The 27,981-nt window shown below is 46.1% G+C and overlaps 1 protein-coding gene across 1 annotated transcript in view; it reads right to left on the bottom strand.

The window, feature by feature from the left end:
• The window catches only part of LOC119466573 (muscle calcium channel subunit alpha-1), a 456,872-nt gene that overhangs the window by 104,415 nt on the left and 324,476 nt on the right, over positions 1 to 27,981 (bottom strand). Inside the window, exons 8-13 of the mRNA XM_049657014.1 lie at positions 21,111 to 21,304; positions 19,115 to 19,218; positions 17,007 to 17,122; positions 12,289 to 12,333; positions 10,750 to 10,837; positions 9,959 to 10,119 (exon numbers count right to left, since the gene is read on the bottom strand). Coding sequence (XP_049512971.1) covers positions 9,959 to 10,119; positions 10,750 to 10,837; positions 12,289 to 12,333; positions 17,007 to 17,122; positions 19,115 to 19,218; positions 21,111 to 21,304 — 708 coding nt within the window. The remainder of the gene's footprint in view (positions 1 to 9,958; positions 10,120 to 10,749; positions 10,838 to 12,288; positions 12,334 to 17,006; positions 17,123 to 19,114; positions 19,219 to 21,110; positions 21,305 to 27,981) is intronic.

Raw genomic sequence — 27,981 nt, 5'->3', positions numbered from 1 at the left:
CAGGTAGCTTTTGCTCGAATCACTTCGAATCAGTATCATCATCAGGAGTAACTCGAAGAAGTGCCCAACAAGGCTAAGGCCTCTCGTAGATCTCTAATTACACGGCGCGTTTCTAAGCCAGTCTAGCCGGCGCACGTTAATCCTTCCTGATTTTATAAACCTATATATTGTCCTGCCACCTTGTACTGGTTTTCCTTAGTGCCCCTCCGATGTTTCTTCGTCCTTATCTTATTTCCTGTGGTCAATCAATTTATTACCCTACGATTTTCCCAGCTGAGCTAGTTGCATCATACTGATATTCCCCTGATTTTGTGGCATTCACGAAATCTTATACTTTTCTCATTGGAATGGCCGACAACGCACTTTGCAATACCGGTCTTTGCGAGGAGACGCTAGAACACACTCTATGCGACTGTCCTGAATATAATGTTCAGAGACAGTCCCTGGCGTCCGTTTTAGCGCACCTTAACAATAGACCAATGTCAGTTAAAACGATTTTCACGTGTCATCGACAGAAGACATCTAAGCTGAAGGCGACGAAAGCATTGCGTAGATTTTTGATAGAAACGGGCTTGGACAAGCGGCTGTGACAGTGATGTGACGTACCACGCAAGAATGACGAACTCTTACTGACGATGTGTGTGCTGTGCTATGTGCTCTCTCTCGCTCTCTCTTCTCCCCATCTTTCATTATCCCCCATCCCGCTCCCAAGTGTAGGGTAGCAAACCGGTTGTGCTAAACTGGTTAACCTATCCGCCTTTCCTTCTCCATTTTTTTCTTTCCTTCCTTCCCCTGATAAAAAAAGAAAATCAATACATAGTTTTCACGTAACGTCACAGCGCCGTCTGCTAGCGGTCGTCCGCCATGTTGGAACACAGCAGCCGATGCGCGCGAATGTTTGAGCGCCGCCTGTGCAGTCTTTCGGCGTTGATTTTGCGATTTGCGAACGATCGCGTGTTCAATGACGGCGACTGCCAGGCGGAAGGAATTCTGCCCATGATATTTTGTCGGGATGGTGGGCCCGACGCGTGCTCGCTACGAAGCAAAATCAACATGTGCGACGGTGTTGATCCGTACACGTTGTGCGGCGGCACAGACACGACTACGGACGTCGACCTGCTGCCAGTTACGACGCATGCTGACATTGTAAATTATTTGGTTCTGTCGACGAACCACGTATCTCTTATTGAAATGAAATCATACAAGTCTCTTGAGGCTATCAACTACTTCACAAGTGGCCGGGTAAGCGGCATGACAGCGATGCGGCTACTCTACAAGCGCGTCATCATGTTCAGCGAGGTAAGGTTACAAACATTAAAAAAATATATTGGTAAATCCGTATCGTTGGAATAACGCGGTTAACACGGTACCCATTTGCATGAACTCGTTCGTTAGCTGTTCATTACGACACCGTGTGCTGCTCACTGCTCCAAATGCTCGACGCTGCCAGGCATTGTGTACGACGCAACATACCTTATTTTGCTTACCTAAATACAGCCTTCTGTAACTCTGGTTAAGTGTAGGCGTAAAAAGTAGGTTCTTTACATCTTTCCTGTTTATAGGAGCGAGCCAGAGACGCCGACGCTCCTCCGACAACACTTTCGTGCACTCGCATTGCCGAGTTCTCACTTTCGGCAATCAGTACAGCCCGGTTCCTGGCTCCGTGTTCGTTTTCTGTGCGGCAGACTGCTTCTCGCACTCAAGCCGATCATGTCACACGTCGGCATTGCGACGCTGTACCATATTAGAACACGCACAGCGCGAAAGTATCGCACCCGGCACACGCAGCAAAGGCCGGCGCCACGGCAGTAGTTCTCCGTAATGGCGGCCACCTAACCCATAAGCCCCGGTTGTGACGTCCGTGAAAACTATGTATATCTTCGCAGCAAGATTAGACACCCGTGAATATAGATATTTGTATCAGTACTTACCTTTCTGTGTGGGTTTTCGTAATGCGTTCTCATATACAGGGTGTCCCACGTAACTTTAGCCAAACTTTAAAAATATGCAAATGCCACCTAGCTCAACAGAACCAAGGTAATGCTGTTTGCCGTCGCTTGGAGATACTCAGATTATTTTTACATTCCACATAATTACATAATAAGTCTTAATTAGTTAATCAACTTCTCAATTATTGTAATTAGATGAAAAGTGTCAATGAGAAAATTGTAGAGCACTATGAAAAACTCCCGATACAGCTTTCTGTTGCTCAATGCATGCAACATAAAAGTGTTTTTCCGAGCGTGTAAGATGCCCGCGAATACACGCAAAGTGCCTCGAGCGGCCAGTCGCGCGGCAATCTTGCGTGCATTCGCGGGCTTCTTTCACGCTCGGAAAAACACTTTTATGTTGCATGCATTGAGCAACAGAAAGCTGTATCGGGAGTTTTTCATAGTGCTCTACAATTTTCTCATTGACACTTTTCATCTGATTACAATAATTGAGAAGTTGATTAACTAATTAAGACTTATTATGTAATTATGTGGAATGCAAAAAATAATCTGAGTATCTCCAAGCGACGGCAAACAGCATTACCTTGGTTCTGTCCAGCTACGTGAGATTTGCATATTTTTATAGTTTGGCTAAAGTTACGTGGGACACCCTGTATACCCTATAAGCGTGATAAAAATTCAGTTGGTAGTTCTGCAATCTATCGTATTCATTCGCTGATGTCAAAATATTTGGACTGCTGAATTCCCGGAATGTTAATATTCGCCCCCTGTTGTGCCCATACTGTTAATTGAAATACCAAAGCCTACTTTACACAACCTGTGACCCGCCTGGTTTCACTTATGCCTCAGCACAAGTATCATTACTTTCATTTACCCGCATTTTGCTCGTTAATCAATATTCTACGGTTCGATGGTATTAAAATTAAACTCTGGTGTTTGATGAGCCCAAACCACGATCTGATTATGAGGTACGCCGTAATGGGGGACTCCGGGTTAAATTTGTCCAGCTGGGTTTCTTTAACCTGTACCCCATGCATTGTATACATGGGCATGTTTTCATTTCGCCCATATCAAAATGCGGCCGCCGCGTCCAGGATGTGAGCCTGCGACCTCGGCCTAAGCAGTGCGATGCCAGAGTCATTAGGCCACCTCAGCGGATGTGCTCGATGGTACTCCGTTTGGCTAGAATACAAAATAAATAAATGTTGATGTCACGCTGCTATGTAATCATCTCGTAATGTTAGGCAGCGTTTTTTAAGGGAGAGGAGGCGCCTCGTTTAGCAGTAATTTAGCAGTAGCAGCTCTATTTTGAGTTTCCCTGTTTGACTCCAAGTTTTCCTGGCTAACGAGGAATATTTACGGCGGGCATATGGTTACGAACACGCGTTTTCAGAGATGATGATCGAAGGTAATGGTGCGTACATACACGAATGAAGTTCACTGCACTTTTAAACAATGATGTTCTATTTACGAAACTTAGCTTTTCAGGAGGCTATAGATAAAGATTTTGCGTCAAGACAAAAGAGAATCAGCACGCTATTTAATGCAATGTTTATAGTAGTGGAGGTGACGAGATGTTCCTCTCGATCAGAAGTGTCGCTGAACACCACAAACCATTTTATGCTCGTGGAAGCGCTGACTGAACAAAGAAAAAGAAAAGCTCACACATAACTATGTTCACTTTGCCAGTAGTTTGCGTGTTCTGCTCGTAAGAGGACGTGTATTACCGATGAATCCGAACGCCTAGTATACGGCTAATTATGCCGTACACCCTGTGCCTGCCATTATGCCCGTGATCTTGCACTTGCCTTAAAATCCTCATTATTTCTTGCAATCCATCTCCAATTTTTCCCGTATAGGGCAGCAAACCGAACGTCCGCGTGGTTAATCTTCATGTTCCTCACACTCAGCTAATAAGCAAATTCAAAGATGTACCATTACAACCATGCTACACCACTTTTATGAGATATCTTTTCACCCTTCGTTGCTCGTTCATCACTCGTTGTCAAATAGGTAAAATATTTTGAAATACTGAGCTGAATAAAAACTCTAACTAGAAACGTCTCTTCCTTTCGTAAAGGAACTTTTTGAGAGTTTCGAAAACATGTTCCAATTTGTAGCATATCAAAATAAAAAATAACTGCAGGCAAGGTCCATTCAACGATATATTTCAACTGGGGATGGCAAGACGTCTCTCTTCTCTCATCTGCCAACCTCTTTTGATCTTTTAGGGAGCTTATGCTGGCTGTCAGGTGCGCTTGCGGCGCTTCAACTTTTCTGAACAGTTCGTTTCATGCAATGGTTTCACCATGGTAATACCGAACTCGAATGTCTCGACAAATATTAGACACTTTGAATGAGGGCAAAGACAAAGTTATGAGTACCTATCCTTCTGCAACCTGTATTTCGGTGCACAATTTTGCATGCCAAAAGTTTTCGCCTGGCGCCATCTCGTATGTTGAAGGACTTGCCTGAAGCACCGTCTTTAAATATATTGTTCAGTTCGTCAATTAAAGTTCTCCAGCCATATCGTTCACAATTGCAAAGCAGCAGCATGCAGGTTTTCAGGGACATTGAGCGTCAAGGGAAGCAGTACGTGCACTTTTTTTTCTGCATCTAAATAAAAAAAATACTTTTTTATTACGTGAGCATTCTCAGGGTACTTCACGGACATTCTACAGGGGTTAACTATATCTATGTTTGTATGCACGTATGTTTGTATCTAACCATTTTCCCGCCAACCTGGGTCACTGTGTAGTCCACTGTCGAATGGTTGAAGCATCGGCCTTCTGTGCTGAGGGATCGAGGTTCGCAACCAACCGTCGGTCTACACTTGCGTCACTCGGCATGTGGCAATCTGGACATATGTGCCGCTCTGTATGTGTGTGCCGCAGTGGGTATGTGCCTCTTTCCGATGAACGTCTTTCACGCCAACGCTGTAGTCCGCTGAGCCATTAATGCACTCTTCAATGAACGTCTCGTCAACTTGGGTCACTGTGTGGGTGCCCTTAGCGCGGCAAGTGAGGAAACAATTTTCAGGGTTTGCACGCACCAGTGCGCCACGCTTCTCGCCTCCGAGGCCACGCGCGGACTTCTCGGCAGCGATGCTGGATGACGTGGAGTGACCACAAAGAAGCGCTAGAGAGGAGCCTGGCTGACGCGTTTGTCGGCATTCGCACGCACCAGCGTGCCATGCATTTCGGAGGCCACGCGCAGGCTTCGCAGCGCCGGCTCTAATGGCGCCGAGTGCTCACAGGGGAGCGAAAAAGGATTCCGGCTGAAGTCCACGCCTCATACATAACTCGTTTCGACGATGGCAATACTTGCTACATTGATTCAATACTAAACGCATTACCCGTCACAGTAACCATGAGATTGGTTCTGCTGAATTTTGTTCTGGATAGGACAAAACTAAAAGGCAAGCAAAGTTTCATAGTAGCAGGTGTTATAAGAAGGGCCACTTGTAGCTACTAACGAGAGTTTTCTACCTCTTCGAGCCTACTTTTGCAACGGCAGTAAAAGCTAAAGTGAGAACTACGATAGAGTTTCCTTCGACACTAAGAGATACCGGACTATCTGCTGAAAAAGGCTACAATGACCTAATTTGTCTGCGCAAGTGGAATTTTGAATTCCGAGAAATAAAGTATTTTTTTCTCTTCTGTCTGTCTGTCAAAACGACCTGGCGGAGATGGGGAAAGGTGCCTGACTGTGCTTTTCAAGCCAGATTGTGCCAAATCTCTGGGAATTAAAAGATTAGAAGCAACTTTAACTGAAAGCTGACACAATACACGAGCACAACAGTCCCATAGCAAACTTTATGATGCAAGCCGTTGTGCAAGCTTCTCCCGCGTAATTAACATATTTAACCCTCCAGCATCAAAGTGCACATGACGCGCCGCGTGTGGCAACATCTTTTCTCTCGACAGGAGCATCACCTCCTGCTCCAACTGCTACTTTCTGGCAAAACAGGGCGAATACCAGCCAGAAGCCAAGTACCAGTAACCGCTTGTACATGCATCTAAAAAAATTTGATGTTAGTCAACAAGCAGTTACAGCTAGCCGTATTCAACTCAGCGCACAGCTCGCACCTGATGTAATGTTTACAGCTCTACTACCCTGGCGTTGTTAAACGACTTGTGTTATGGTTGCGATTGTAGACCGAGAGCAAAGTGGACAATGCTCCCGGAGATTCTCTCAGGAGCGCCTTTAAGGGGCTCTTTTACGACGCTGGCGCCTAGGTTAGTATGCATCATGCCTGCGCGGTTTATGTCTCTTGCGCGATTTTATTTCGGTCAACACTTTCTGCCGTTTAAGAAGTGGTATTTCCTTTCAAAAAAATTTTTTTTCACTCTGTTTGCATTCTGTGATCGTTCTTCAATGTACAGCTCGGTCCACTCTTAGAGGGAACACGCGAGCGCGTGGCCGGCGGCTGGCGCGGCGCTAGCTGGTGGCGAGATTTGTAATCGCGGCGCATGCGCATAGAGTCGTAAGGGCGGCGCGTGCCCCACTTCGCCTTCTACTTCACCGGCCCTGCGCTCGACAAGCGCTGGAGAGCGCATCCGTTTTTACGCGGTGGGATTTATCTAGCCGCCACTCTGCCTTTTGCTCATCCGGTAATCAGCAAGCAGAAAAAAAAAACTTTTGTTTTCTCGGATTCCCGTACAGCCGTTAGGTCCTTTTCGGCGGCGCGCGTATCGAAACGGGCGAATAGAATTGCGATCAACACGCTCACTAATTTCGGTGAAACTGGCACGGAAGCATATTTCCACATTTCATGGTTCCCGGCCCACTTGGGGGACTCGATCCAACCGCACGGCTGCAACCCCAACGAACGGGCTCACCGGCTGGCGCGCGATTTCACGACCCGCGCAGCCGTCAACGGCCCTCCTCGTAACGAGGCTAGCATCCAGAAAGACCCATTGTGCACCTTTCACTAGATCGTCTCACACTACCGCTTGGAAAGGGGGTGGTTCTCTCCTCCTCCCCCAAAACTAAATAAACCACAAGCTAGCACGCTCAGAATGTTACAAACCCGCACGTACCCCACTCCGCGGTCCCTTAGCAGGATAGACCCGCACTTCCCGCAGTCGTGCCCCAAATGCGGAGCCGACTCATGCTCTTTCCATCTCATGCTCTGGTTGTGCCCAGCCATAGAAAACTCTATACTTGCCACAAAGGAACAGTGGGGGGAGTTCCTAAGAAGCGACCACCACCACATCCAACTCCAGGCAGTCCAGAGGGCCCACGACATCGCAACGGGATTTCGCCCCCTGTGCCATCGTGGGCGGAGCCATCGACTTGACCTGATGGAGCCTTCGGCTCCCCCTGGCCAGTTTCTCAGGACCAATAAAAGTTCTCACTTGTCGCTGCAGTCTCTCGCGAGTATTAACTCGACTCGGTTCTTGCTCGTTGAAACAACGTCCACAGAAGCTCCATAGTTAGGATATTTGTGATGTCGATTGGACGTGCAGTTTTATGAAAATTATTCTGTTACACCCACACGTGCGCGCAATGACGTAAGGTGTGCGTAGAACGACACATGAAAGTAAACGTGGAGGAGAAATTTTATTGATTTTTGCGGGTATGTGGGGACAGAACTAGTCACACGACTTTAAAAGGATGCAAAGCTGTAGTGTGCACAAGTCCATGCTCTGTAAAACGAAAAAAAAAAAACGCACACGTGTGCAAGGGAAATATAGGACCAAGCGCTGCTCACAGCTGAGAAAATTTACCCGAATAATGGTTGTGGAGCAACCCCTAACTGTGGAATTGTGCAAAAGTGATAACGAAGCCTGTCACTTCCACAACCTCGTGTCAATTCTAACCGATAAGCTAGTCTTATGTTTCTGCCGTACTGCTCGCAGCAACTGGCCACTTTTCATAAGAGACAAAACAACTGAAGCCCGATGCAGCGAGCATACGAAGTATGCCCATCCAACCATACAATATCGGCCTATTCAACAAGCGGGAGGCAGGGTTGGTATCAGTGCTTCACAGTGCGAAAAAAAAAGAAAGAAAGCCGGATGGGCCAGCGCTTGCTAGCGCTGGGGCGGAGAAGTAGCAGACGACGCCGGGCACGCACCGCCCGAATGAATCTATGCGCATGCTCCGGGTTTCGAAATCTCGCCAGTAGTTAGCGCTCCGCGGACCACTGGCCACGCGCTCGCGTGTTCCCTCTAAGAATGGACCAAGCTGTACGTGCTTCAGTTCAAACTTTACACTGAAGTTGGCAAAACCGAGTTGTAGCGAGTAAATTGAGCCGTACTAAATACTTCTCGCGCACCGTAACACATATTGCGTGAAAGCAGCCATTTTCAGGAAAAAAAGGAAGAGGAATACATAGCCGGGAAACATCACTAATCAGAATTTCTGCCACAACGTTTTCTCGCCACTTGCGCACGAAAACTACCTCTTTAGACGGCAACGCTATCGATGGCTTGCTTATGCACGATCCACCAAGTGCGTCGATATGCTCAGCCTCTACAATTATGCGGGTAGCCAGGTCATTATATCTTCCTAATAAAGCAGTATTAAGCATTGGGCAGCACCCGCACATCTGAGAAAGAGTAACAAGTCTGTCGGGTGGTAATTTGTTCAACTGGCTATTGTGTTATCTTAACCACTCATTATTGCATCTGATGGTGTAGCCAAAATAGTTTTTCGCGCAGGACAACGGGATGCATTAAATCACAAATACTCGACGAACTTTTGCTCATGCGTTTTTGCATACTCGGTTTTCGCGCTCATGTTCGATCTGTCTTGTTACAAACGATTCCTAGCTTGTTTGTTGTTTGTTGTTGGAGCCGAAAAGAAAGCCCTTCTGTTAACCCGAAACAATAAAAAAGTCGCAGTTCCGCCCGAAAGGCGAAGCATCAATCAGTTGCGATAGCAAATTAGTAGAGAGCTATACGGAGTAAGGATAGTAGTTTTATTGGCTGTATAAACTTGGACACATTCGCTTACTAACTGAATTAAGAAGCATGGTGTAAGCGCGCACAAGCAAACATGAATATATCACACTCGGTGACGGCACACAACCGCTGTCAAAACGCTGGCATGAGCAAGCGCGCCAGCAGCAGCGAGCGAAGGTTCGTGTGGTCCATCGCTTCAGCGGACACTGAGCGGCGAAAGCACAGCGCATACAAAGGTAGGAGCCATGTTGCAGATCGCTTTCAAGATACGGTGCGCGCGACCGCCCACAGCAGCGCAAAGCACAAGTACGTAGTTGCTCGCAGAACAGAAGGCGCACCCCCCCCCCTCGCGCACTGTCTTCAGGTTTTCTTCCTTTCCCGTGCGAGATTCCAGTTCCCCTTGCGCCCGGTTGCAAGATACGCAATTGGTGCCTCCACCACGCGCTCCTCCGTGCCTTCCCCGGCGCGCGCTCATCCTCTCCACCTACAGGCGACCTCCTCCTCCAGCGTTCACTTTCTTCTCCTAGTTCGGCGGCCTCCCACTTCATCTCTCCGATTTCGCAGACGGAGCATGTGCGCTTGCGCGTTAAAAAGCGGCACGTCGGAATAACACTTTCTATCGCGTTCCGACGACTGACGTGCCTCTTTGTGGCATAATAGACATAAGCTCAACGCAAAACGAGTGAAGGATCGAAGCAAGAAAAACCAAGAAGGAAGAGAAGAGCCTGTCCTATGTTTTTTCTCGTAATAATAATAATAATAATAATAATAATAATAATATTATTATTATTATTATTATTATTATTATTATTATTATTATTATTATTATTATTATTATTATTATTATTATTCGACGAAAATACAGGACATAATAAAGAGGCCTGGCATAGCCACATTGGACTTAAGGAGCCTGGCAGACTGCATACAACAACGTACGTTTAAAATGGAACGAGGAAAAAGTAATTACAAACATCCTTTGAGTTAATAAACCGAGCTGCCACAACGTTGCGCTAATGTAAGGATACGTCAGGAAATACCAACTCACTCGAACTGTACCCCCCCCCCCCCCCCCCTGTGAACGATGCGGCATTTCACCTTGAAAGTGGTCCAGCCAGGGCGGCTGCGTGTGGTGTTCAGACGCCAGCGTCAACGTGTTCAGGAACACGAGCACGATGACGATCCAGTAGAAGGCTTGCGACTTGACGCCCTTGCGGCAGGCACGCCGTAGCCTCCGGTTGGTACGACTCAGCTGCTTGCTGCGTGTAGTGAAACCACGCCGACAAACAAGTGGTCAGAGCTGGAGGGAATCGTTGCAGTCAAACTTTCCCTTTCCTTGCACATATAAATCAGAGTAGATGCAGTCATGATGCCGAACGATAGATACTATATTGCCGCTTACTCAACCAATTTAATCCATTTCTTTAACAGCTCGTATATCTAAAGCTGTCCAAATACCACATAGCTCGCAACACAATTTCTTTTCTTCATTGAAGGCAGCTAGACAGTGTGAGGTTGCTCATCCTAGCTCTTACTTTGCAAGCTGAAATTAATCGTCCAGTGAGATCGATCGTCCCGGGTAGATTATTCGCCATAAATCCTATTTTGATGCAGCTCCATTAAACGTGCAACAGATTTTGCTTATCAAAATGTCGCGCCGTGGACGCTTCAATGAGCTTAACAATGGACGTAAGTGTGGGCGCAAGAGCGGTCTTAGGACAATTCCCTGTTTCTTTTGTTGACGTTGACAACTCATTTAGGCTTAGTATTCTGAATTGCAAATCCCGCTACTTATACTATCTGCAGACGCTAACTGCGCCCTATTTTAGATGTATCCACGAATCCTAGCGGTCGCGCCCGAACGCACGGTCCACTGAAGTGGTGCGCACCTCTTGGATGTCCACCAGGAGGGGACCACGACGTCGCCACTCGCCGTGTCCCCTTCCCGCTGTTGCTCCCGGTCGGTGTCTTGACTCGCTGCGCAGCCGCACAAAGAACACACTAGTGTGAGCACAATCGCAAACAGTCGAGTGATTCACTAATGGCGGCTAAAGAGCGAGTACATGCGGCACATATTCAAGCATGTAGCTGAAGCATCCCGTAACGACTCTGCTAGAGTCAGGACGCTTGCACTGCTAAGCTTCTCCAAGTAAGACAAAGAGGCAAGAATTTTCTATGAAATGCTAACCAAACTTAACTAAAACGCACTCGTTCTCTCTCCGGTGATTAGTATGCTCGACAAGTTTTTTGGTAAGCGAAGAGTGAGAGAAGTTCTACGGCTGCAGCCGCTGTCACGTATCAAGAAAACCACTTATGGCAGATACAAAAGAACATAGCTGGAACTCATGTACCTGCATGTATTGAGAGGTCTCCTAATGCCTGTGAAAACCCTAGTTGTTTTATGACTGCGACTGTAAAGGTTTTAAATTATTCTTAATGCTCGCTTTGCGTGACGAAACTAAGTCGCATTTGTAAGCAATTATAGCGTGGTGAACATCAGCCGATGCTTTGAATCTATTTAGGCTGTTACACCTTTGTAGATAGATAACAAGGCCAGTTATGCAGAAATTTACTGTGCCGTGACACGCAGAGCGGTTTCAAATAGCATCGGTTATATCGCGGCGAAGTCACGGGTACGCTTTGCATTTACAAAGCCATGCAAGAGATAACACTCTGCTTGAAGAACCATCTGGCGCGCGCAAAAGAATAGAAGCAAGCATAGTGCCCCCTCAAACAATGCTATGCATAAGAAAGCAAAAGACATCTCTACTAAATAGTGGCATATAGTGACATGCAGCCTATGACGTGCATTCCGTGTTTCTCGTGCACATGCATGACGGCGCAAAACGTGTTATTGCACAGTGCAGTTGAACTGCTCACCAGTACGCACTTTAATTTTCTCAAAGCTCTAATTATCCGCATAAGCCACAACGGTGACTACAATTAGACCATGCAACTCATTAAAAAATTTCATTTGCTCATCACTATTCATAGAAACCACAATACTGCAATGCAAATAATGAGAAATTATTCCGCACCAAAGAAATAATTTTGAAATAATTTAACAGCAAGAAATTTCTGCTGGCAAAATACACTCTGTTACATGGCTTACTTGAAACACTGCTCAGCTTTCGGTAGCTGTGCAGTCCTTTATCTCGCACGCGCACCGTGAAGTTTCTTGTTGTCAAATCATTTGTTAGTAATTGAAACAACATGGCAGCAGTTATGCAAAAAAAAATAACCATACTCAGGTTTTCCAGAAACAATTACTTTGAGCATCAAAGCTTCGCGTGAGACAAAAATAAGCCCGAAAGAAATACGAGAGCAGAATAAGCAGTGAGCTAGAAAGCGAGAGCATGCCATCCATATTAAGCGTATAGCTAGAGGGGATGATTCCAAAGCGAAATGTAGACAAGGATGGTGCTTACTAAGCCGGTCCTCTGCCGCCTCCTTGTCGTCGGCCTCTAAGTCCTCTGTGGAAAGACATTTTATCGCATGCGTCAGTCGTAGTGGCCTCGTTATTGAAATAACTTTGCGGAGGTCATGAAACTGTCTATGTACATGTTTTCATATACAACTTAGGCTTATATTTGCATACTCTCTGTACATAGTCTATTGACGCCATAGATAAATTCGACTAGAGGTTCATAAAATTTCTATGAACATTCAAAAGGTTTGAGGTCTTCGACAGTTCGTGGTCACGTATGCGTTGAGATCTTGTTTTACATATTGCCTACAGACATTTTATCTACATTATATTAATACCCATGGACTTTATGAAGAAAATGCATGTTTTGGGAGGATGAGCTTTTGAGAGTGCCTGTTAAGTTCTTTGTGTGATAAAAAAACTACCAACCTAAAAATGTACGAGAGGCGGCTGGAAGCTTTACTAGCTGACCCTAAAAAGTAATTCATGTGCATGAAATTTTGGCACGAGTGGTCTGCAAGATTTCCTGTTCCACTGCTGTAACAGTCAAGCCTTCGAAAGGAGTTTGAGAACAAAGGTGCAGCTAAACGAATTCCTCAGATAATTTGAATGAGCCAGTAAGACTTCGCTTCTTGGTGTGTCTGAGATGTGGCGGACGAACCCATTCGATCATAGAGAGGACCACTCCGTGACAATCCGCGCGCCAAACGCCCGCCATCTGCTGGGAACTTATGGTACCTACGGCCAACAAAACAATGCGTTTTCCCTAAGACCACCGAAATATTGAAACAATAAATATTTCGGGAAGTACATAGATTAGTTATTCCTGTAACGTCAAAAAATTTCTAGCATACGGGAGAAATATTGTATAGAAAGCCACGGAAGTTTACCTAAGGTGATATCAGGAATACGCAATTTCTATTCAAAATAAGATTCTAGCCTACGGCTTTCTTGTTCTTTTTTTCTATATCGCAGCAACTGCCACACTCACGTGGAAAAGCGAAAGACATTGGTGACATCTTATCCCCAAACATGACGACCCCGTGAAAGTTCGTGAACCTTTATTTTTTGGGTGGTTTCAGATCAAACGATACAGCTATTGCGGTACTCATCCTAGGCTATGCCAAAACATGAAATATCATACAGCAAGATTGTTACAGGGACTTACGCTGGTCAGTTTACTTCGAACAATATTTTGAAAGACTATCTATTTGTTCTCCAGTACAATGGATAAACCACTGAAAATGTCTGTTTTGCAAAGGTTATTCTTATCCAGCCGACCTTGGGTGCAATACGTCTATCTTGAATCTGTGAGCGTTCAGCGTCACACCATGATATAGCAAACGTGGTGCTCATGCTTCCTTGAACAACTTGAACGATCTTTGTGCGGGTTAACAAGAACTTCGAATTCCGAAGAACCTGAGGAAATGTGCCGTGTGATCAAGGACACACCCTGAAGTAGGAGCATGACAGCTAGACGAAAGTCCCGCAGCCTTTCGATTCCAGCATTCGTTACTGGCATTGACGTATGCAGACATAAGTCTCAGCTGTTTCGAACAAGTAGCGTGTCATTGAAAATCTTATGGAACTCTCTAATGAGTCATCTTCCAAAATCTCTTTTATACACATTGTGGGCATAGTAGTGCAATCGTATTAATTATATTTATTGGATGACTATGAAATGTTTTCTTTTTTGATCGAAAGAAAGCGACAGTCGGCGGTTTGAACACATTTTTGCAGCAGCATATCTGCACGTGTGAGCCGTCATGATGCGCTATGATTGTAATATTGTGTTTCACAGTAAATGTGAGTCTGAAGACTCGCGTTGGTTACAATGTGATGTTCGCATATCAGCGAAAGGGCAAGTACTGCAGACGGTGTTTTATACAAGAGTTTAGCAATACCGCTGAATAGTCGAAAAAGTTTGAGTCGATGTATGGTCAAGTTTCCGATGACTCTTATTTGGAACAGCGGGGAGCCGTCTTTTCTGGCCAATTGTTGCTGACTTCAAACACTTCTGTGACTCGTTATGGCTTATTCTACAGGCAATGTCCTTTTGGCCTGCGTTCATATTAACCCTCGGAATGGCGGCTAGTGAAATATTGTTTTTCGTTATCTTTTCGGCCTCAAGGTAAGTACCACGTGATGCTACGTCAGCGGTGCACGCTTACCTATCTTTCGGCTCCTTTTTTCAACTATGCGACTTCCTGGGGCTCACAACGTTTTTCGCGGCAATGAAGATTATTCTTCCTAGCTTATTGTTTAATACAATACAATCGCTGCTCCTATAGGGAGCGAAAAGCGTGGACCTGGAGGATAGTATATCAGTTTGCATTAACTTCTTTGGAAGAGAGGATGACTGAAAGGGCATTTGCTTGTTCGTTTGTGCGTGCTAAACATGGCTGCTTTGCGCCCGAATCGCGCACAATTTTCTTTTATACACAGAACGACCATGTAGCCTTTCAGGAAACAAAAAAGAAATTAACAGCTGCAGCGTCTTCCGGACGTTTTTTGACCGAATAAAAGTGCCACTGCAGCGTGATTATTTCCCATTTGCCCCCGAAATACGGATTTCGCGGAGGTCACTTCGAATCGATCGGCCACCGTGCGCATGCAAGGCTGTGCACTTCAACCGTGGCCAGCCTAGCAAAATAACCGGTGTGGATGGGACCCAGAGACAGGGCTGAGTCAGTCGAATTCGAAGATCGATCCGTTTTTGTCGCTCCATTCCCAATGGTGGCACTCTGTTAGGCACCCCGTTCAATCTGGCACGACGACGAGACGAAGCATTCCTGCAGCAGACGGCCGCATAGTGTTGGCACGACAGCACGTGCATTATTACGGGACCCACAATACATTGCGTGTGCTGCTGCGCCTGCGGGTTGAACGAAAGACACTCAGACACGACGTACGAGCAGGGGCGCTTCGGAGAAAACTTCACGCTACACGCCAATGTAAATGTGGGGGTATACATGCGTGCTCCTAGGCAGAAGAGAATCGATATCTGAAAGCAACAGACCCGGAATTGTGCGTTGTGAGTCAGCCAAACAAACGAGCTTTGGGAAGCCCAAAGTAGTTTACGCGACGTCGTACCGATCCTGCAAGAGACGCAAAGTGGCTCACGCGGTTCATCGCTCAGTGTCCTGTAGACGAGGGTGAGATCCGTAATAAGTAGGTGTAATTTTGATTCACTATCTCGTTTACAATGTGACTAGTGGTTATCCTGCGATATACTGCGCTCAGCGATTCTAATGCGATAATCGGACCGCGTAGCGACCGGCGCTTCTTGCTCCACCAGTGAGCGCTCGGTAATTGTTGAGAGGCCAAATGAAGTCACAGTGTGTCACAGTGCCGCTTTCATCTTGTACCACAATGAATCAGCACGGTATCCGCAGCGCTCACAGGTGGCGCAGAAATCGCCGGTAGCCATACGCTACGAGTATTGCGTTTAAATTGAATCGTTTAGCACTGCACCTGCACTAGGACACAGGTAATAGCGGAGAGGCTCTATCTTGTCGAAAACACGCAATGTACCAGCCGGATGGTACACTGTACCCACCGAGCCACAAGACACAATTCCGTTACAGATGCCGCAAGCATGAAGAGGAATTACTCAACAACAACGATCACGCGGTGGGCCTGAACCAAACGCATGGACAGTCAGAATGGCCACTTATGGAGGCAATGGAGTCTGCTCAGAGCACAAACAAGTCTTTAGATTAGTGTTCAAATACCATATCAGAGTGAGTCAGCGTTATCGCATAGAAAAATTTCCGTGGTTTCCGCAGCAATGCCTTGCAACGGCAATACCCGCGTTCGAGTGGAATCGAGAATGTACTCCAGGGCACAATAACCGTAACGCCTGCGCAAGTGAAACAGCAGCTGTGATCGCCTCTTTGTCGCTTTGAGTTGCTTTGAGTTCCACCACTAGCGGTGACAGACCACGAGAGGGCGCTGGTTTCCAGTGCCATGAGGTGGCACTGGCTAACCCAACCAAGGCAACGGAGGAATTCAATGTACTTAATAAATAGCCAAGAAAGTGGATGGAGCGACAATGACCGCCGTTGCACAGTTGGTTGATGCCTGAATGAGCCATGCGGAAGCATTGGACTGGCATCCGAGCAGTGGCAAGTTTTTTTTCTCTCTTTTTTCCTACTTAATTTCCTTTCACTTTATCATAAATGTGAATGAAAGCGTAAAGTTCACTCACTTTATCGAGTACTTACAACGTCAGCGAAAAACTATTCATGCATTTGCTTTACGCTTTTCGTGACCTGATTTATGTTTTTCGTGACCTGTCTTCGCGTGGCGTTATGGGAATGGCTTTAGCTTACGTAGGGGCCTGCGCAACCACGACGCAGTCGCGTAGCCCTGACTGTTCCTTCGGGAGGGGGGAGGGGGATGGCGACAAGAGGGAGGGACACGCCCGGTGTGCCCCTCCTCCCATGGCTACGCCACTGTCCGACGACGTCTAGGTAGCAATAAATGTTTCTATTAGTTCTGCGTCACATCAAATACCATCCAAGATTTGTATCGAGTCTTTGAAACATCTCACGCAGTGTGCTCTTTGTGGTCTGTGAGCAACATACGAGCCGTGGTGTACACTCGTAATCCGTGGGTGTGAAATGTGACAGTCCGCAAGGGGCGAGACTTGTGCGCGCGTGCGTGAACACCGGTGTTGTGTGTGTACAGAGAGGACAAGTGGTGGCGACTGCTTGCCCGCTTGCGTGATCCAGTCGAGGTACCCTCGGAGGTCTTCCTCGATCTGCTGCTTCTCGCGCAGCTTGTGGAAGTCGCCGCGTGCCTTCGCCTTCTCCCTCTCTTTGGAGAACTCCCTGCGTGGAGCACAAGGCGAGGAGGAGGAGGAGAGAACACAAAAAACAGCAGCTGCTGGCAGGCATCCTTGCAATTGCCATTTCAAGTGGAACTGCAGGTACAAGGTTCAGCTCTCGTCCGCGCAAAATTGTGCGTAAGTTGGGCGGCGTTAAGAGGAAGCTATAGATCGAGACCTCTTGTCCAAATACGAGGCAACGAAGAAATAGCTTTCCTACCAACAACTGCACAAATTTTGTTGAAATTCGTTGCATTTGAAAGAAAAGTTATAACCTAGTGACTGTAGCAAGGATATTGTTGATTTATGAAACAGGTACGAGGCTGCGCGTCTGCAAGACCTATGCAATTAAAATGAATTTCCAGGATGTCACAAGTTCCGAGACATTATTTCGCCATCGTGTGGGACGAAATACATGGGCGTTCCAGTTACTTTTGTGCTTCAATGCAAAAACGAGAGCTTTGTTAAAAATGTAAGCGGAAGAACAGTGCATTTATATGGCGAGTTTGAAGGATCGTATCTCCAAACTGGTGTCATTCAGGAAACTCACTCTGATTAGGTACGCCTTGCAAAATCACCATCTACAATTCATAAATTGCAACATGTGCCGCCAAGTAATTAATTAAGAAGGTTACAGTGAATTTTCGTTAATTTGGGTAATGTGTGTTTTAATTTCTCGTGCAAGTAATGTCCACCTCCCTGAATAACGCAGGTGAAGGACTAGAATTGTTAGCTGCAACAGGAGATTTTTAAGATTTCCGTAAAACTTAATTATCACTCTGTGGAAGCAATGGCAGGCTACGGTCGATTTATATCTGTTATTTCTTCCATCTTCCTAAAGACATTCGTTCTTTTAATCTTTTACGCAAGTGTCTTTCACTAGAGGTTATATATTTGATGTTTGAAAAATAGCGAGCCCTACGCTCGCCTGTATTCCTAGATTCCTAGATAAACAGCAATAGACAGAAGTGATTCTTGGAGGATCATTTGGTATCAACCATTTCTATACACAGTCTTATGTATTCCAATGCACTGCGCTCCACTGTGTGCTTTGGCCAAGATTCGTGATCTGCGTGCACTTAGAGAAATTCGCATGATTGCGCATTTGCGCGATTACTTCTGATCGCATCTCCTTGCAAAATATGAGAGAATCCGCCTTCTTAAGTTTTCAGCGAAATGTCCTAAGCCGTTAAGGCACCTGTTAACACGGTCGGACCTGTTAAGTTGTCAGCTACACATCAGAAGAAAAACAGGCCGAATTTGTATTACACCACAGAGTCGTGTATCCTGATGCCTGTGAAGAGTTGTCCACATGTACGACTGGTGCGCCCTCTGGGAAAGAAATACAATAGCGCACACTTTCTAACTTTTCTTTTTTCGTCCTCCTCGACTTCCGTACTTCAAATGTGTTTCCTCCCGCTCAAGTTTAGGAAGAGATAATAAAGAAAAAATATATAGGTAGATACAAGGCCCCTTTGGAGCTGTTGTCTCAGAATCGTTTCAACAACCAGGGAGCTACTGCGAGAGACAGACAGCGTCGCTTTTTTCGAGACTATCACGAGTTTAGCAATTGCGTCAGGCAACATCGTAACGTTGTACGCCGCACAGATCAGAGCTCTGCAAAGGCTGACTGTAATTTTTTGCCGCAGGCGGATCACTCGAACCTTCCCAGCCCCAGTGCCAGTGCCTAGAGATCACGGAGCAAGTCTTAAAAAACTGCGCCCTCCTGGAGCATAATCACATAGGGAGTCAAGCAGGGAAATACGTCTACAGAAAGGCCGTCTTGCCTTCCTCGGGAAAAAAACGCAACCTCGGAGAGCAAGGCCCTCGCTTTCCTGGTGTTCGACCTGGAAATCGCCATAAAACACTTCCGGAAGCACCGCGATCGCCATAAAACCTCGCGTGGCCACTTTGGGGAACCGAGCGGCAGACGTGAGCCGTGCTTTCTTCGGCAAGAAAGATGCGATCAGTGAGCAATGGCAGGCGGGCCACTCACCCGCTCAGGACACCCAAAACAAGGTTGAGGACAAAAAAAGATCCTAGGATGATGAGGCTGATGAAGTATATCCACGGCCATTCGTTGCCCATTGCGTCGTTGATCTGCGTCCGAGGCAAAGAACACGAGGAGCGTTATAGCCGCACGAAGGCGGGCTATCAGGAAGGGTGTCAGACAGTCGCTTGTACATAGCTGCAATACGTAGTAATGAAAATCAATAGCACCAGCCGCATCACACGTTATTGACAGTGCTGTTTTTATTTATTTATTCTTTAGAAATACTTAAGCTTATGATATTTCCTAAAGAGCGATGTGTTTGCGAAGGAGTGCAGCATTTATCCACCGGCTTAGGTAGGAAATGCTCTCTCAACGAGCAGGGGAAAAAAGCCTAGGATAAGGCTGATGTGCTATGCTTTATGGGACATATTTTCATGGCGTAGAAGGCAACGCCTGTCGTGTCTGCTGTCTCCGTGGCGCAATAAAAAGCTCGATCGTTACTTTTCCAATGCCTCCAGCTTTTAGTGGCGGCGAACAGGTTTCGCCAGTTCGGGTCGCTGCTGCAGTTAACGTTTCACTTGCCATTTCCAACAACGTTGTGCTTCGTGTTGTTGCAAAGTTAGGTAGCGCGCACTTGAAATTCAACAAGTCGACTTCAAGTCCCTCCTCCGTGTGTAGAGCATGAAGGAGTTCCACACTCCCCCTTTAGAACAGCGCGAACAAACGCGACCTGAAGTTAAGCGACAGTGGAGAGACAAATCACTGCACGTCGCGTTTTCTCGCGCTGTTCCAAAGGTAAAACAACACTGGACCGAGTCACCCAATTTCTCAGTATACTAAATCTTGCACTCCCTGCGCGTCACTATACCAAACTAAGCCGCAGCGGGCGTCTGTAAATGCCCGCTAATAATAAGCCCGTCAGCTTCTCCTTATGGAACAAAACTTAAAATTCAGCATAACGAAATTACCACTTTAACTTCGAACAGATATTTAACACGAGTTCTGCGCTCAGGTGTTAAGAGAATGCCACTCAGCCGAATCTTTTTCAGCATCGAGTGATATTGGTGACTGCCCTGTGTTCTTTCCCTCCCTTGCAGCAGCTGCAAAGGTTTACAGTGTTGTAGTTTTTATTTATTTATTTATTTATTTATTTATTTATTTATTTATTTATTTATTTATTTATTTATTTATTTATTTATTTATTTATTTCCCCTCAAAACTTGCGAATTATAGAGAGGAGGATCTTATTATAAAACGAAAATTTCTAAGTTCTTGCCCGAATAATAGGTTTTGGAAGGTTGTGCTCCGATATCACCACGGTAACGCCGACCACACATTTATAATTGGATAAGGGAGCAATTAATGGCACAATCATGCATAGCTTCTAGTTAGTTATTTAGTCCCTTCAGTAACAAATTACGATGCACCGTAAGTACATGTACTAAATTAGCATTTATATTATTTTATTCAAAGGTGTTGCATACTCCACTAAAACAAAAACAATATGGCCGGATGACCATGCGTGCATATTTTAGTGCAATGTAATTACAAAGTAATCAGATTTATATTCCGTGAACGGTGGAGCTTGCAGCGTTTTTTTTTTCTTTTTCCTAGATAGATATTAGGCGGCGACTGAAACCAGACGCACAGGTTAATTAATGCTGCAGACATTACGAGGCACGAAAAACTATCCCTTCACTGTATATTGCTGACGGAAAGTGGTATGTTGAGCATTCAGCCAAATATGCAAGCGTATTAGTAAAGCGGTGTTGCGCAGCAATACGCTGCAATCTGGAACGTACTGAAGTCCCATTGGTTAAGCAGAGTGTTCAATTAACTAGTAGCTCAGTGTTCGTGGTTTTTCTGTTCCCACTACAGGACGCAACTGGCAAAAACAAATTGTGTGCACAGATGAGCACAACACGACCGAATAGGTCAATGCAGTGCCGACGCGGTGCCGTAAATAAATGCGACATGTGATAGAGGGCAATGTGCTCACGTTGTAGAGGACCCCCGTCCATCCTTCGTTGGTGACGCAGGTGAAGACGGTGAGCATGGCGAGCCCGAAATTGTCGAAGTTTGTAATGCCGAAGTTGGGGCCGTCCCAGGGGCCCCGACACACGTGACCCTTGCTGGCGTCGCACACGAAGCCCGACTCGCCGCACGGGTGGGGCTCCTCTTCCGCGAACTCCCCTGCGCCGCACACACACACACATACATGAGTCATTTTTAATTTCTTTATCAAGGGACACTGAGTGGTACATATGAAACGCCATCCATCTATATCTTTATGAAAGGACTCTGGTAGATGTGAGAAAATGATCCTATAAAAGCCCAAGAAGGATTAACCCATGGACCTTAACCAAGTCATCCGCAGTTAACAGCCATTAACTACGGGAAAAGACTTCGAATGGATCAAACTTTTCACCTTGGCTAGGTGCTTCGCTTTCGCTAAGGACCGGGACCTGGGGACCGCCATCACCATCATTCTATTCTTACGACCAATTGAGATAAAGGCCTCTCCTGTCGATCTCCAAAGGTCTTGTGCCAGCTCACACCGAAATTTTGCCTGCATATTTTCTCACTTCATCCCTCCACCTAGCTGCCTGCCATCCTGGACTGCGCTTTCCTTTCCTTCCGTTCAATTCTGTAACTCCCACAGACCATCGGTCACACTTTTGTGAATCACACTTTTCGAATGGTCGAACGACCAGCTGCAGAGTGTGCGAGCGCCCGAGGCAGTACTAGATGCTGTGTTGTAGATCTGTTTCTTCTATATAGCGTATGGTCCAAGTGGTCCAAGCATGCGGCACGACCATGCGAAGTCTTATTGCGTCGTTATCCCGTGTTCTGTTTTATTTTGCCGCAAAACGAGGTCATACGAACTTTTTTTCAGTCTCGTGAGTAATTCAGTAATCTACGAGACGGCATTCACCAATCTTACGGAAATTGTGTCCTTACAAATAGCTGTTAAATTCTCTTTATGCGATCCCCTTTGTATATTGTACCTTACTGGGCAAAAAGGCAATGCCGATCTAAGCACGAAGCAATTGTGTGTATCATGTTGGTTTGCCAACCGCAGTTGAGCAAAGGCTTCGGCCTTGCACGAGGCTAACGCATACACATAGCGATTTTAAGTCTACTAGACTTAAAATACGTGTGAACTATGCCGGTGGTTGATGCAAATGTTTTACAACTCTTCGTCGAGTGAAAACCGATACATCCAACATAGTTCACAACACGTATACACATACCGTGGCTGATGATGCACGTCGTATTTTTGCACATCCAAAAGAAATTTCCAGATACTCTAGCTACTGCTGCCGCTAAAGGCTACACAGTGGTTGTTCGACGACCTCGTAAGAACTGACATCCCTTAAATTGCACTCAGAACCAGCTAAAACACTCCAAATCATTCCGCAGCGCCCAACCGGCAACACATTCAAGGCGCGCCGCGCCGGCTCGCAGAAGCCTAAGCGGAGGAAAGGCTCGTCGCGCGCCCTTTCCTCCTCGCCCGATGAAAAGGTCTAGAGAATAACATGGAAAATTAGATTCATGCAGTAGCTGAGTCAACATTTTTTTACACAGAAACATTTGTTTTATTTCATTAGTTTACACAGCAGGCGACATGTTCGTGGAAAGCGGGGAGTAATCAGTCATGGTCAGGCCACGCAGCACAAGCCGTCTGCACATGGTGTGCAGATGTATTTTGATTGTAGTAAGCGGATCCTTCGGTTTCTTATTTATCGTTTTGTTCTCTACGAGAGAAACAATAGGCCAACTGCTGCAGTAACTACGGCTAATCGTAACATCAGTCACGTTTGCGCAAATTTTGAATCTAAAATAGACAACAGGAACGCAAAAGTAACGGGAACGGTTCGCCACAGATTCGTAGTGCATGCTCGCGATAAAGTGCAAAACTTGATTTTAGGTTCGCTCGCTCTCTGGACTGAAAAGAGCGTGCAGAGTTTGCGCCTTCCCGAACGAAAATGCGTTGAGGCAACAACAATGAAAAAGTGCGCGCCGGCTGCGCATTTATGCGCATGCACAGCGGCAACAGCTGATCGAGCAAGTCGGTGCGCAGCTGCGGGCCATGTTGAACGTGCCAAATTGAGCAGGTCGTAAATTTTCGACAATCCTGGCAAGGCCAACGTGACGCGCGCGTAGACAGCGGCCAACTTCACCGGCCGCTGTCTCGCACGCTCGAAACACCGGACTATGTATCCGCGCCTTAACAGTGACTCAAAGCAGCAGAAACGTGCTTATACTTTTGCGACAATCCAGCCGTGCACGAGTACTTCGGTTTCACTACCAAAGGGTTAAATAATACATCGGTGATTTTCATCAGAATCTCGTGCGAGTCCGCTGTCAGGCCAGAGGTTTGCACACACCTTGTGACAACTTCAGCCTCATTACCCAATGTGCCTCTCTCGGATCTGCCAAAATGACGTGCTCGGCGTAAGCCACTCGCTTTCCTTCCACAAAACAGCGCAAACCGGCAGACACTGCACGAAAATCACCAAACACAGCGGTTGCGGCGACGCGGGGACCTCCGTGCATCCGCCATGTTACAAAGTGTAGCCAGACGCTGATGATGATTCATTACCATCCCCTTTGAAACGGGGCGGCGACAAATAGTCACCTAGCCTGCATGATTTAATGAGGTATACTGTGCATGTGCTTTATCTAGCATTTTTGCATACCTCTCATTATTCTTTTTTTTCTTTTTCCAAAATTTACCTTGTACCGCTTCCTATCATTTTAAGAGATCAGGTCGTATCCATCTTTTCCCGGCTTTTTTTTTTCACCAGTACTCTAATTGTCTCTTGCTTATCTCTACGGCTGATCTGTTTATGTTTCCTTCCACTTTAAACCCAAGCGCTTCTGGGAGTTGCACGTTACCTACGGTTCTCGCTGGGTGGATCCCGTCGCATTACATTAGGATGTGCTGAGTGGTCTCTGGATGTTTACTGCAGCATACATATTCCTCATCTAGTTCCGAATATTTGCTCCGGTATGTTTTGGTCCTTAGGCAACCGGCTCGAGCCTCAAATATCAAGGCACTGCCCTTTGTGTTACCGTAGAGATTTTCCCTTCTAATTTCCTTCTTCTCATTCTTGTAAATCTCCATTGTCCTTTTTATTTCCATTCTTTGCAACCAATTCGCGGTCTCTATTTCTATCACTTTCTTTCTGATGACTCCTGGTTGTCTATTTACAGTTTCGATTATCCTGTACTTGGTTGCCAATTTCCTTGACCTCTTCCTCCATTCTGTGTCCGCGCTTTTCAGGTACAGATACTTGTGCAGCCCTCGGTGCCTCTTTACGCCGTTCTATAGCTTGTTTTATTTCCTTGTTCCACCACTTACGTGGTTTCCTCTTTCCAATCCAACAATTGTTTTGCCGTGTCGGCCTTATTTCATGGTGCATAACGTCCACCAGTTTCTTATATTCCCAGACTGCTGTAGGAAAACCCTCAATTTTCTTCTCTGTGTTGCTCGCCATTCATTTTTAAAAACTCTGAGGCTATTGGTTCATGTTCTGCGTTGGTATCTCGCCCAAACTTTAATGCCAAACGTTTATGATCACTTCCCAGGCTATTTTTTTCCATTTCCGTCTATTATCATTTGGTCTAGTTGTTCGCAGACCATTTCTGAGACTAAGGCGTAGTTGATACATGACTGCCTGTTTCCGCATTGACACGTTACCTGTCCATGACAATTATTCTCCCTGTTAACTACTATAAGGTTCTGTTCATCACACAGATCCAGCACTAGAAAGAGCCGTTGTAATCAGTATATCCGACTAAATCGTTCATGTGTGCGTTCATATCTCCCACTAATATCACCTGGCCCGATTTACTGAACTCGCTTCTAATGCAATCAACCAATTCCTTATTTTTTTCTGCTATCACTACCTGTCCATAGGTAAGATTTTGCAGCGCCCCCTGCAGTCCATTTGAGTTGCGAATAAGGTTGCGGCTGTCTTTCCGTGAACTTAGCCTTAGCCGAACTTAGCTGAACTTAGCCCTGCTAGGGTTCGATAGCGCAACTCAGGACTACGCCCCTCATATAAAACAATATTTCGAGCGTAAGGAGGCTTTGTTAAATCTACTTGCGTACTGGACTTGGTATTGCATGTGTTGTGCATCAAAACTTCGGTTTCGTTGTTCTGCGCCACCTACAATTTTTCCCTGCCTAAAGAAAGTGTTGCGTGGTTTCGTGGTAAAGCCCTTGGACTTGACACATATTTCGATTTATTATCCCGCATATTCATAAAGGAAACGTTTAACTTTGTTACTTCTGAAGAAGATGGCGTGGCGACGTGCGACGAGGTGTTTCGGCCGCTCTGTAGTGTTAACGAAGCAGCAACAATGGAGCTGCCACGTTTCTGAAAATCCACCAGCCAATGTGACTGCTTGTAACATGAATAATGAACCATTTACGTACGTAAGTGTGTGTGTGCGCGTGTTTGTTTGCCGGTACGTGTGCGTGCCTACTGTGAGCTTTTCTTCTCTCCTTATTGGAATCTTTTTACCACCTCGCTTTTTTCCCCTGTACAAGGCAGCCAACCATGCTCAGCATGGGTGACGTCCCTGCCAATGACTTGTCAGTTTTCGATGCCTCTCCCCCAGCTAACACATTCATAAATCAAAGTTAAATGTCATAAAAGATTGTTGCTAGACTTTAAAACTGATTTTCGTACAACTGTGTGTCTCTTACTAATATCCTCACATACTGGGTGTACAACTATACACATCGTGATGGTGCCACAAAATCAAAACCGCTCGTGTATATGATTATGTCGAAGACATATTGCACACATAATAAGACATACACGACAGAAACTCTGTTGTGTGATTAATACGAGAGAAGTTTGTGAGAAAAGCAAGTGGGATATCGAACCCGGGCCTACGAGGTGCGAGACGAGCCCGCTTCCCTGTTGCTATGACGGCTCCACACAAGTGGGAGATGGACGCAATGTGTGCCGCTTGGCTGGTCGGTGATTCTTAATAAAAACAGCGCTATACAGCGGACCGAAAACCAATAACGAACGAACGAAAGCTTTCAACTAAGAATTCATTAAAAAGCGCATATGCTTATATAGGCTACGACATTGGCACCGGTCGTACTGAAACACGGAATCACAATCGAACTGTCACTTTGCCAAGTTGCTGATAGAGCCAAAACTAGAAAGAACAAAAAATGTTACTAAAAGCAACCAAAACCACTCATCATTAATTTGTGAGAAACCAAGATAAATAAGCAGAGCGCACCACTATCTGCCCCTTCAAGATAGGCAAATCCTTTGTCAGATAAGGCAACTCAGGGCTTCCTGACACAATCACCCTTGGTAGGTTCGAGTTTGACAGGCCGAGCGAACTTCCTGCATAGTTTTCCATCGTTCATCGGTTTATCACGTCGAGAGGAAGTGTGAGCTGCAGGCAGGAAAGACCCAAAGAAGGCATCGCAGGTTGTTCTATCGGGGGGAAGCTAGTCCGCGAGTCATCTGTTGCAGGCTCGTGGTGTTAGCAACTCGTTAGTACTAGACACGAGACACCTCGGCAATCGCGAATCGGGTCGTTACGAAATGCCTCTCGAGGCAGCTCATCACAGTCGTGCCACGAGGCTTGACGCGGGTCCCTCGGCGGCTTCCGCCATCAGAAGCGCTATCGAAGAAATAATAGGGAGTCGAAAACGTGCGCGCGTGGCATTTCGCAGATGCCTTTACATAACACAGCCAAGGCCTGTCGGAAAGAAAGCCCTTGCGAAAAAAAAAAAAACATGAGATTCAAGGTGTTACGCTGCCCCACAGTCCTCCTTTTCCTGTTATTTTCTCATTTTCTTTCCCCATCATCGTCGTCGGCGGCTTTGTCTTCGCGTCCGCTATTCTTGGCCTGGAACATCAGAAAAGATTACGCGGGCCGCACTCGACCAGGGCACGTTACGCAAACCAGAATCCCAACAAAGACGCGAAATTGCGGGCCGCAGTTATCCCAAGGCCGGCGTCCAGTTACTACTGCAGCCGCTGCCATGGCACCGAGACGGCCAAAACATGTCGCCGAGTTTGAGTTAAGTTACTAGGGATTGCTAAAAAAAAAAAAAACAGGCACCACAAAGGCGGCAGCCGTGCTTTTCTTATAGGGTTAAGATATCGTTGATGTTGGGTTGACCGAGGGTTCCTTGCACGAGGGTTTATTAATCACGCTTTCAATACCGAGCTCTCGGACGCTCCCTAGGGGACTCCCACTTGTCACCAATCCCACAGTTCCTTATTAATACAGGTGGTCGCGAAAATCGTCTTTCTCCAGTGACAAACTCCAGAGAAAAAGTTGTTCAAACAACACAGCTCTTTCCCCATCAGTGCGCTAAGAAACCAAACACAGTCTGCAGAAGTATATTGCAATTATTATGGACCGTTTGTCTTCTTTCATGTATGAATATAGCAAAGGTTATTGCAACACACGGTTAGTTATGTTTATCAATGAACGTCACTCTTTGTTACGGGGTGTACAAATGTGACACTGTTTGATAGTAAAACTGCGGTGCTATGACCCAAGCTGGGGAACATTCGGCGCAATTATTGGTCCTCAATTGTCTTAAGGCAATTTGCACCATGGTTCTCTGTGCGTGAGGCTTATAGCGCGTGAAAAGACAAGGACGAAGGGAGAGGTGACACACACAGGCGCTAACTTTCAACAATATTTATTTCGAGAAAAGGACCCACACATATATACAACTTTTTCGCATACATCATCATACATGCGCCGTTTACAAAAATACCTTACACACCATTACGCAAGTAAGCTAACTATTTGCGGGAAAGGGCAATTGATGGTTGTGAAATACAGTTACCCCCGAGCCTATCAAT

Source organism: Dermacentor silvarum, chromosome 10 (genome assembly GCF_013339745.2).
Source record: "Dermacentor silvarum isolate Dsil-2018 chromosome 10, BIME_Dsil_1.4, whole genome shotgun sequence".
In the NCBI taxonomy this organism is placed as follows: domain Eukaryota; kingdom Metazoa; phylum Arthropoda; class Arachnida; order Ixodida; family Ixodidae; genus Dermacentor; species Dermacentor silvarum.
Note: the sequence above shows the minus strand (reverse complement) of the source record. Positions and strands in the feature narration are given on the sequence as shown.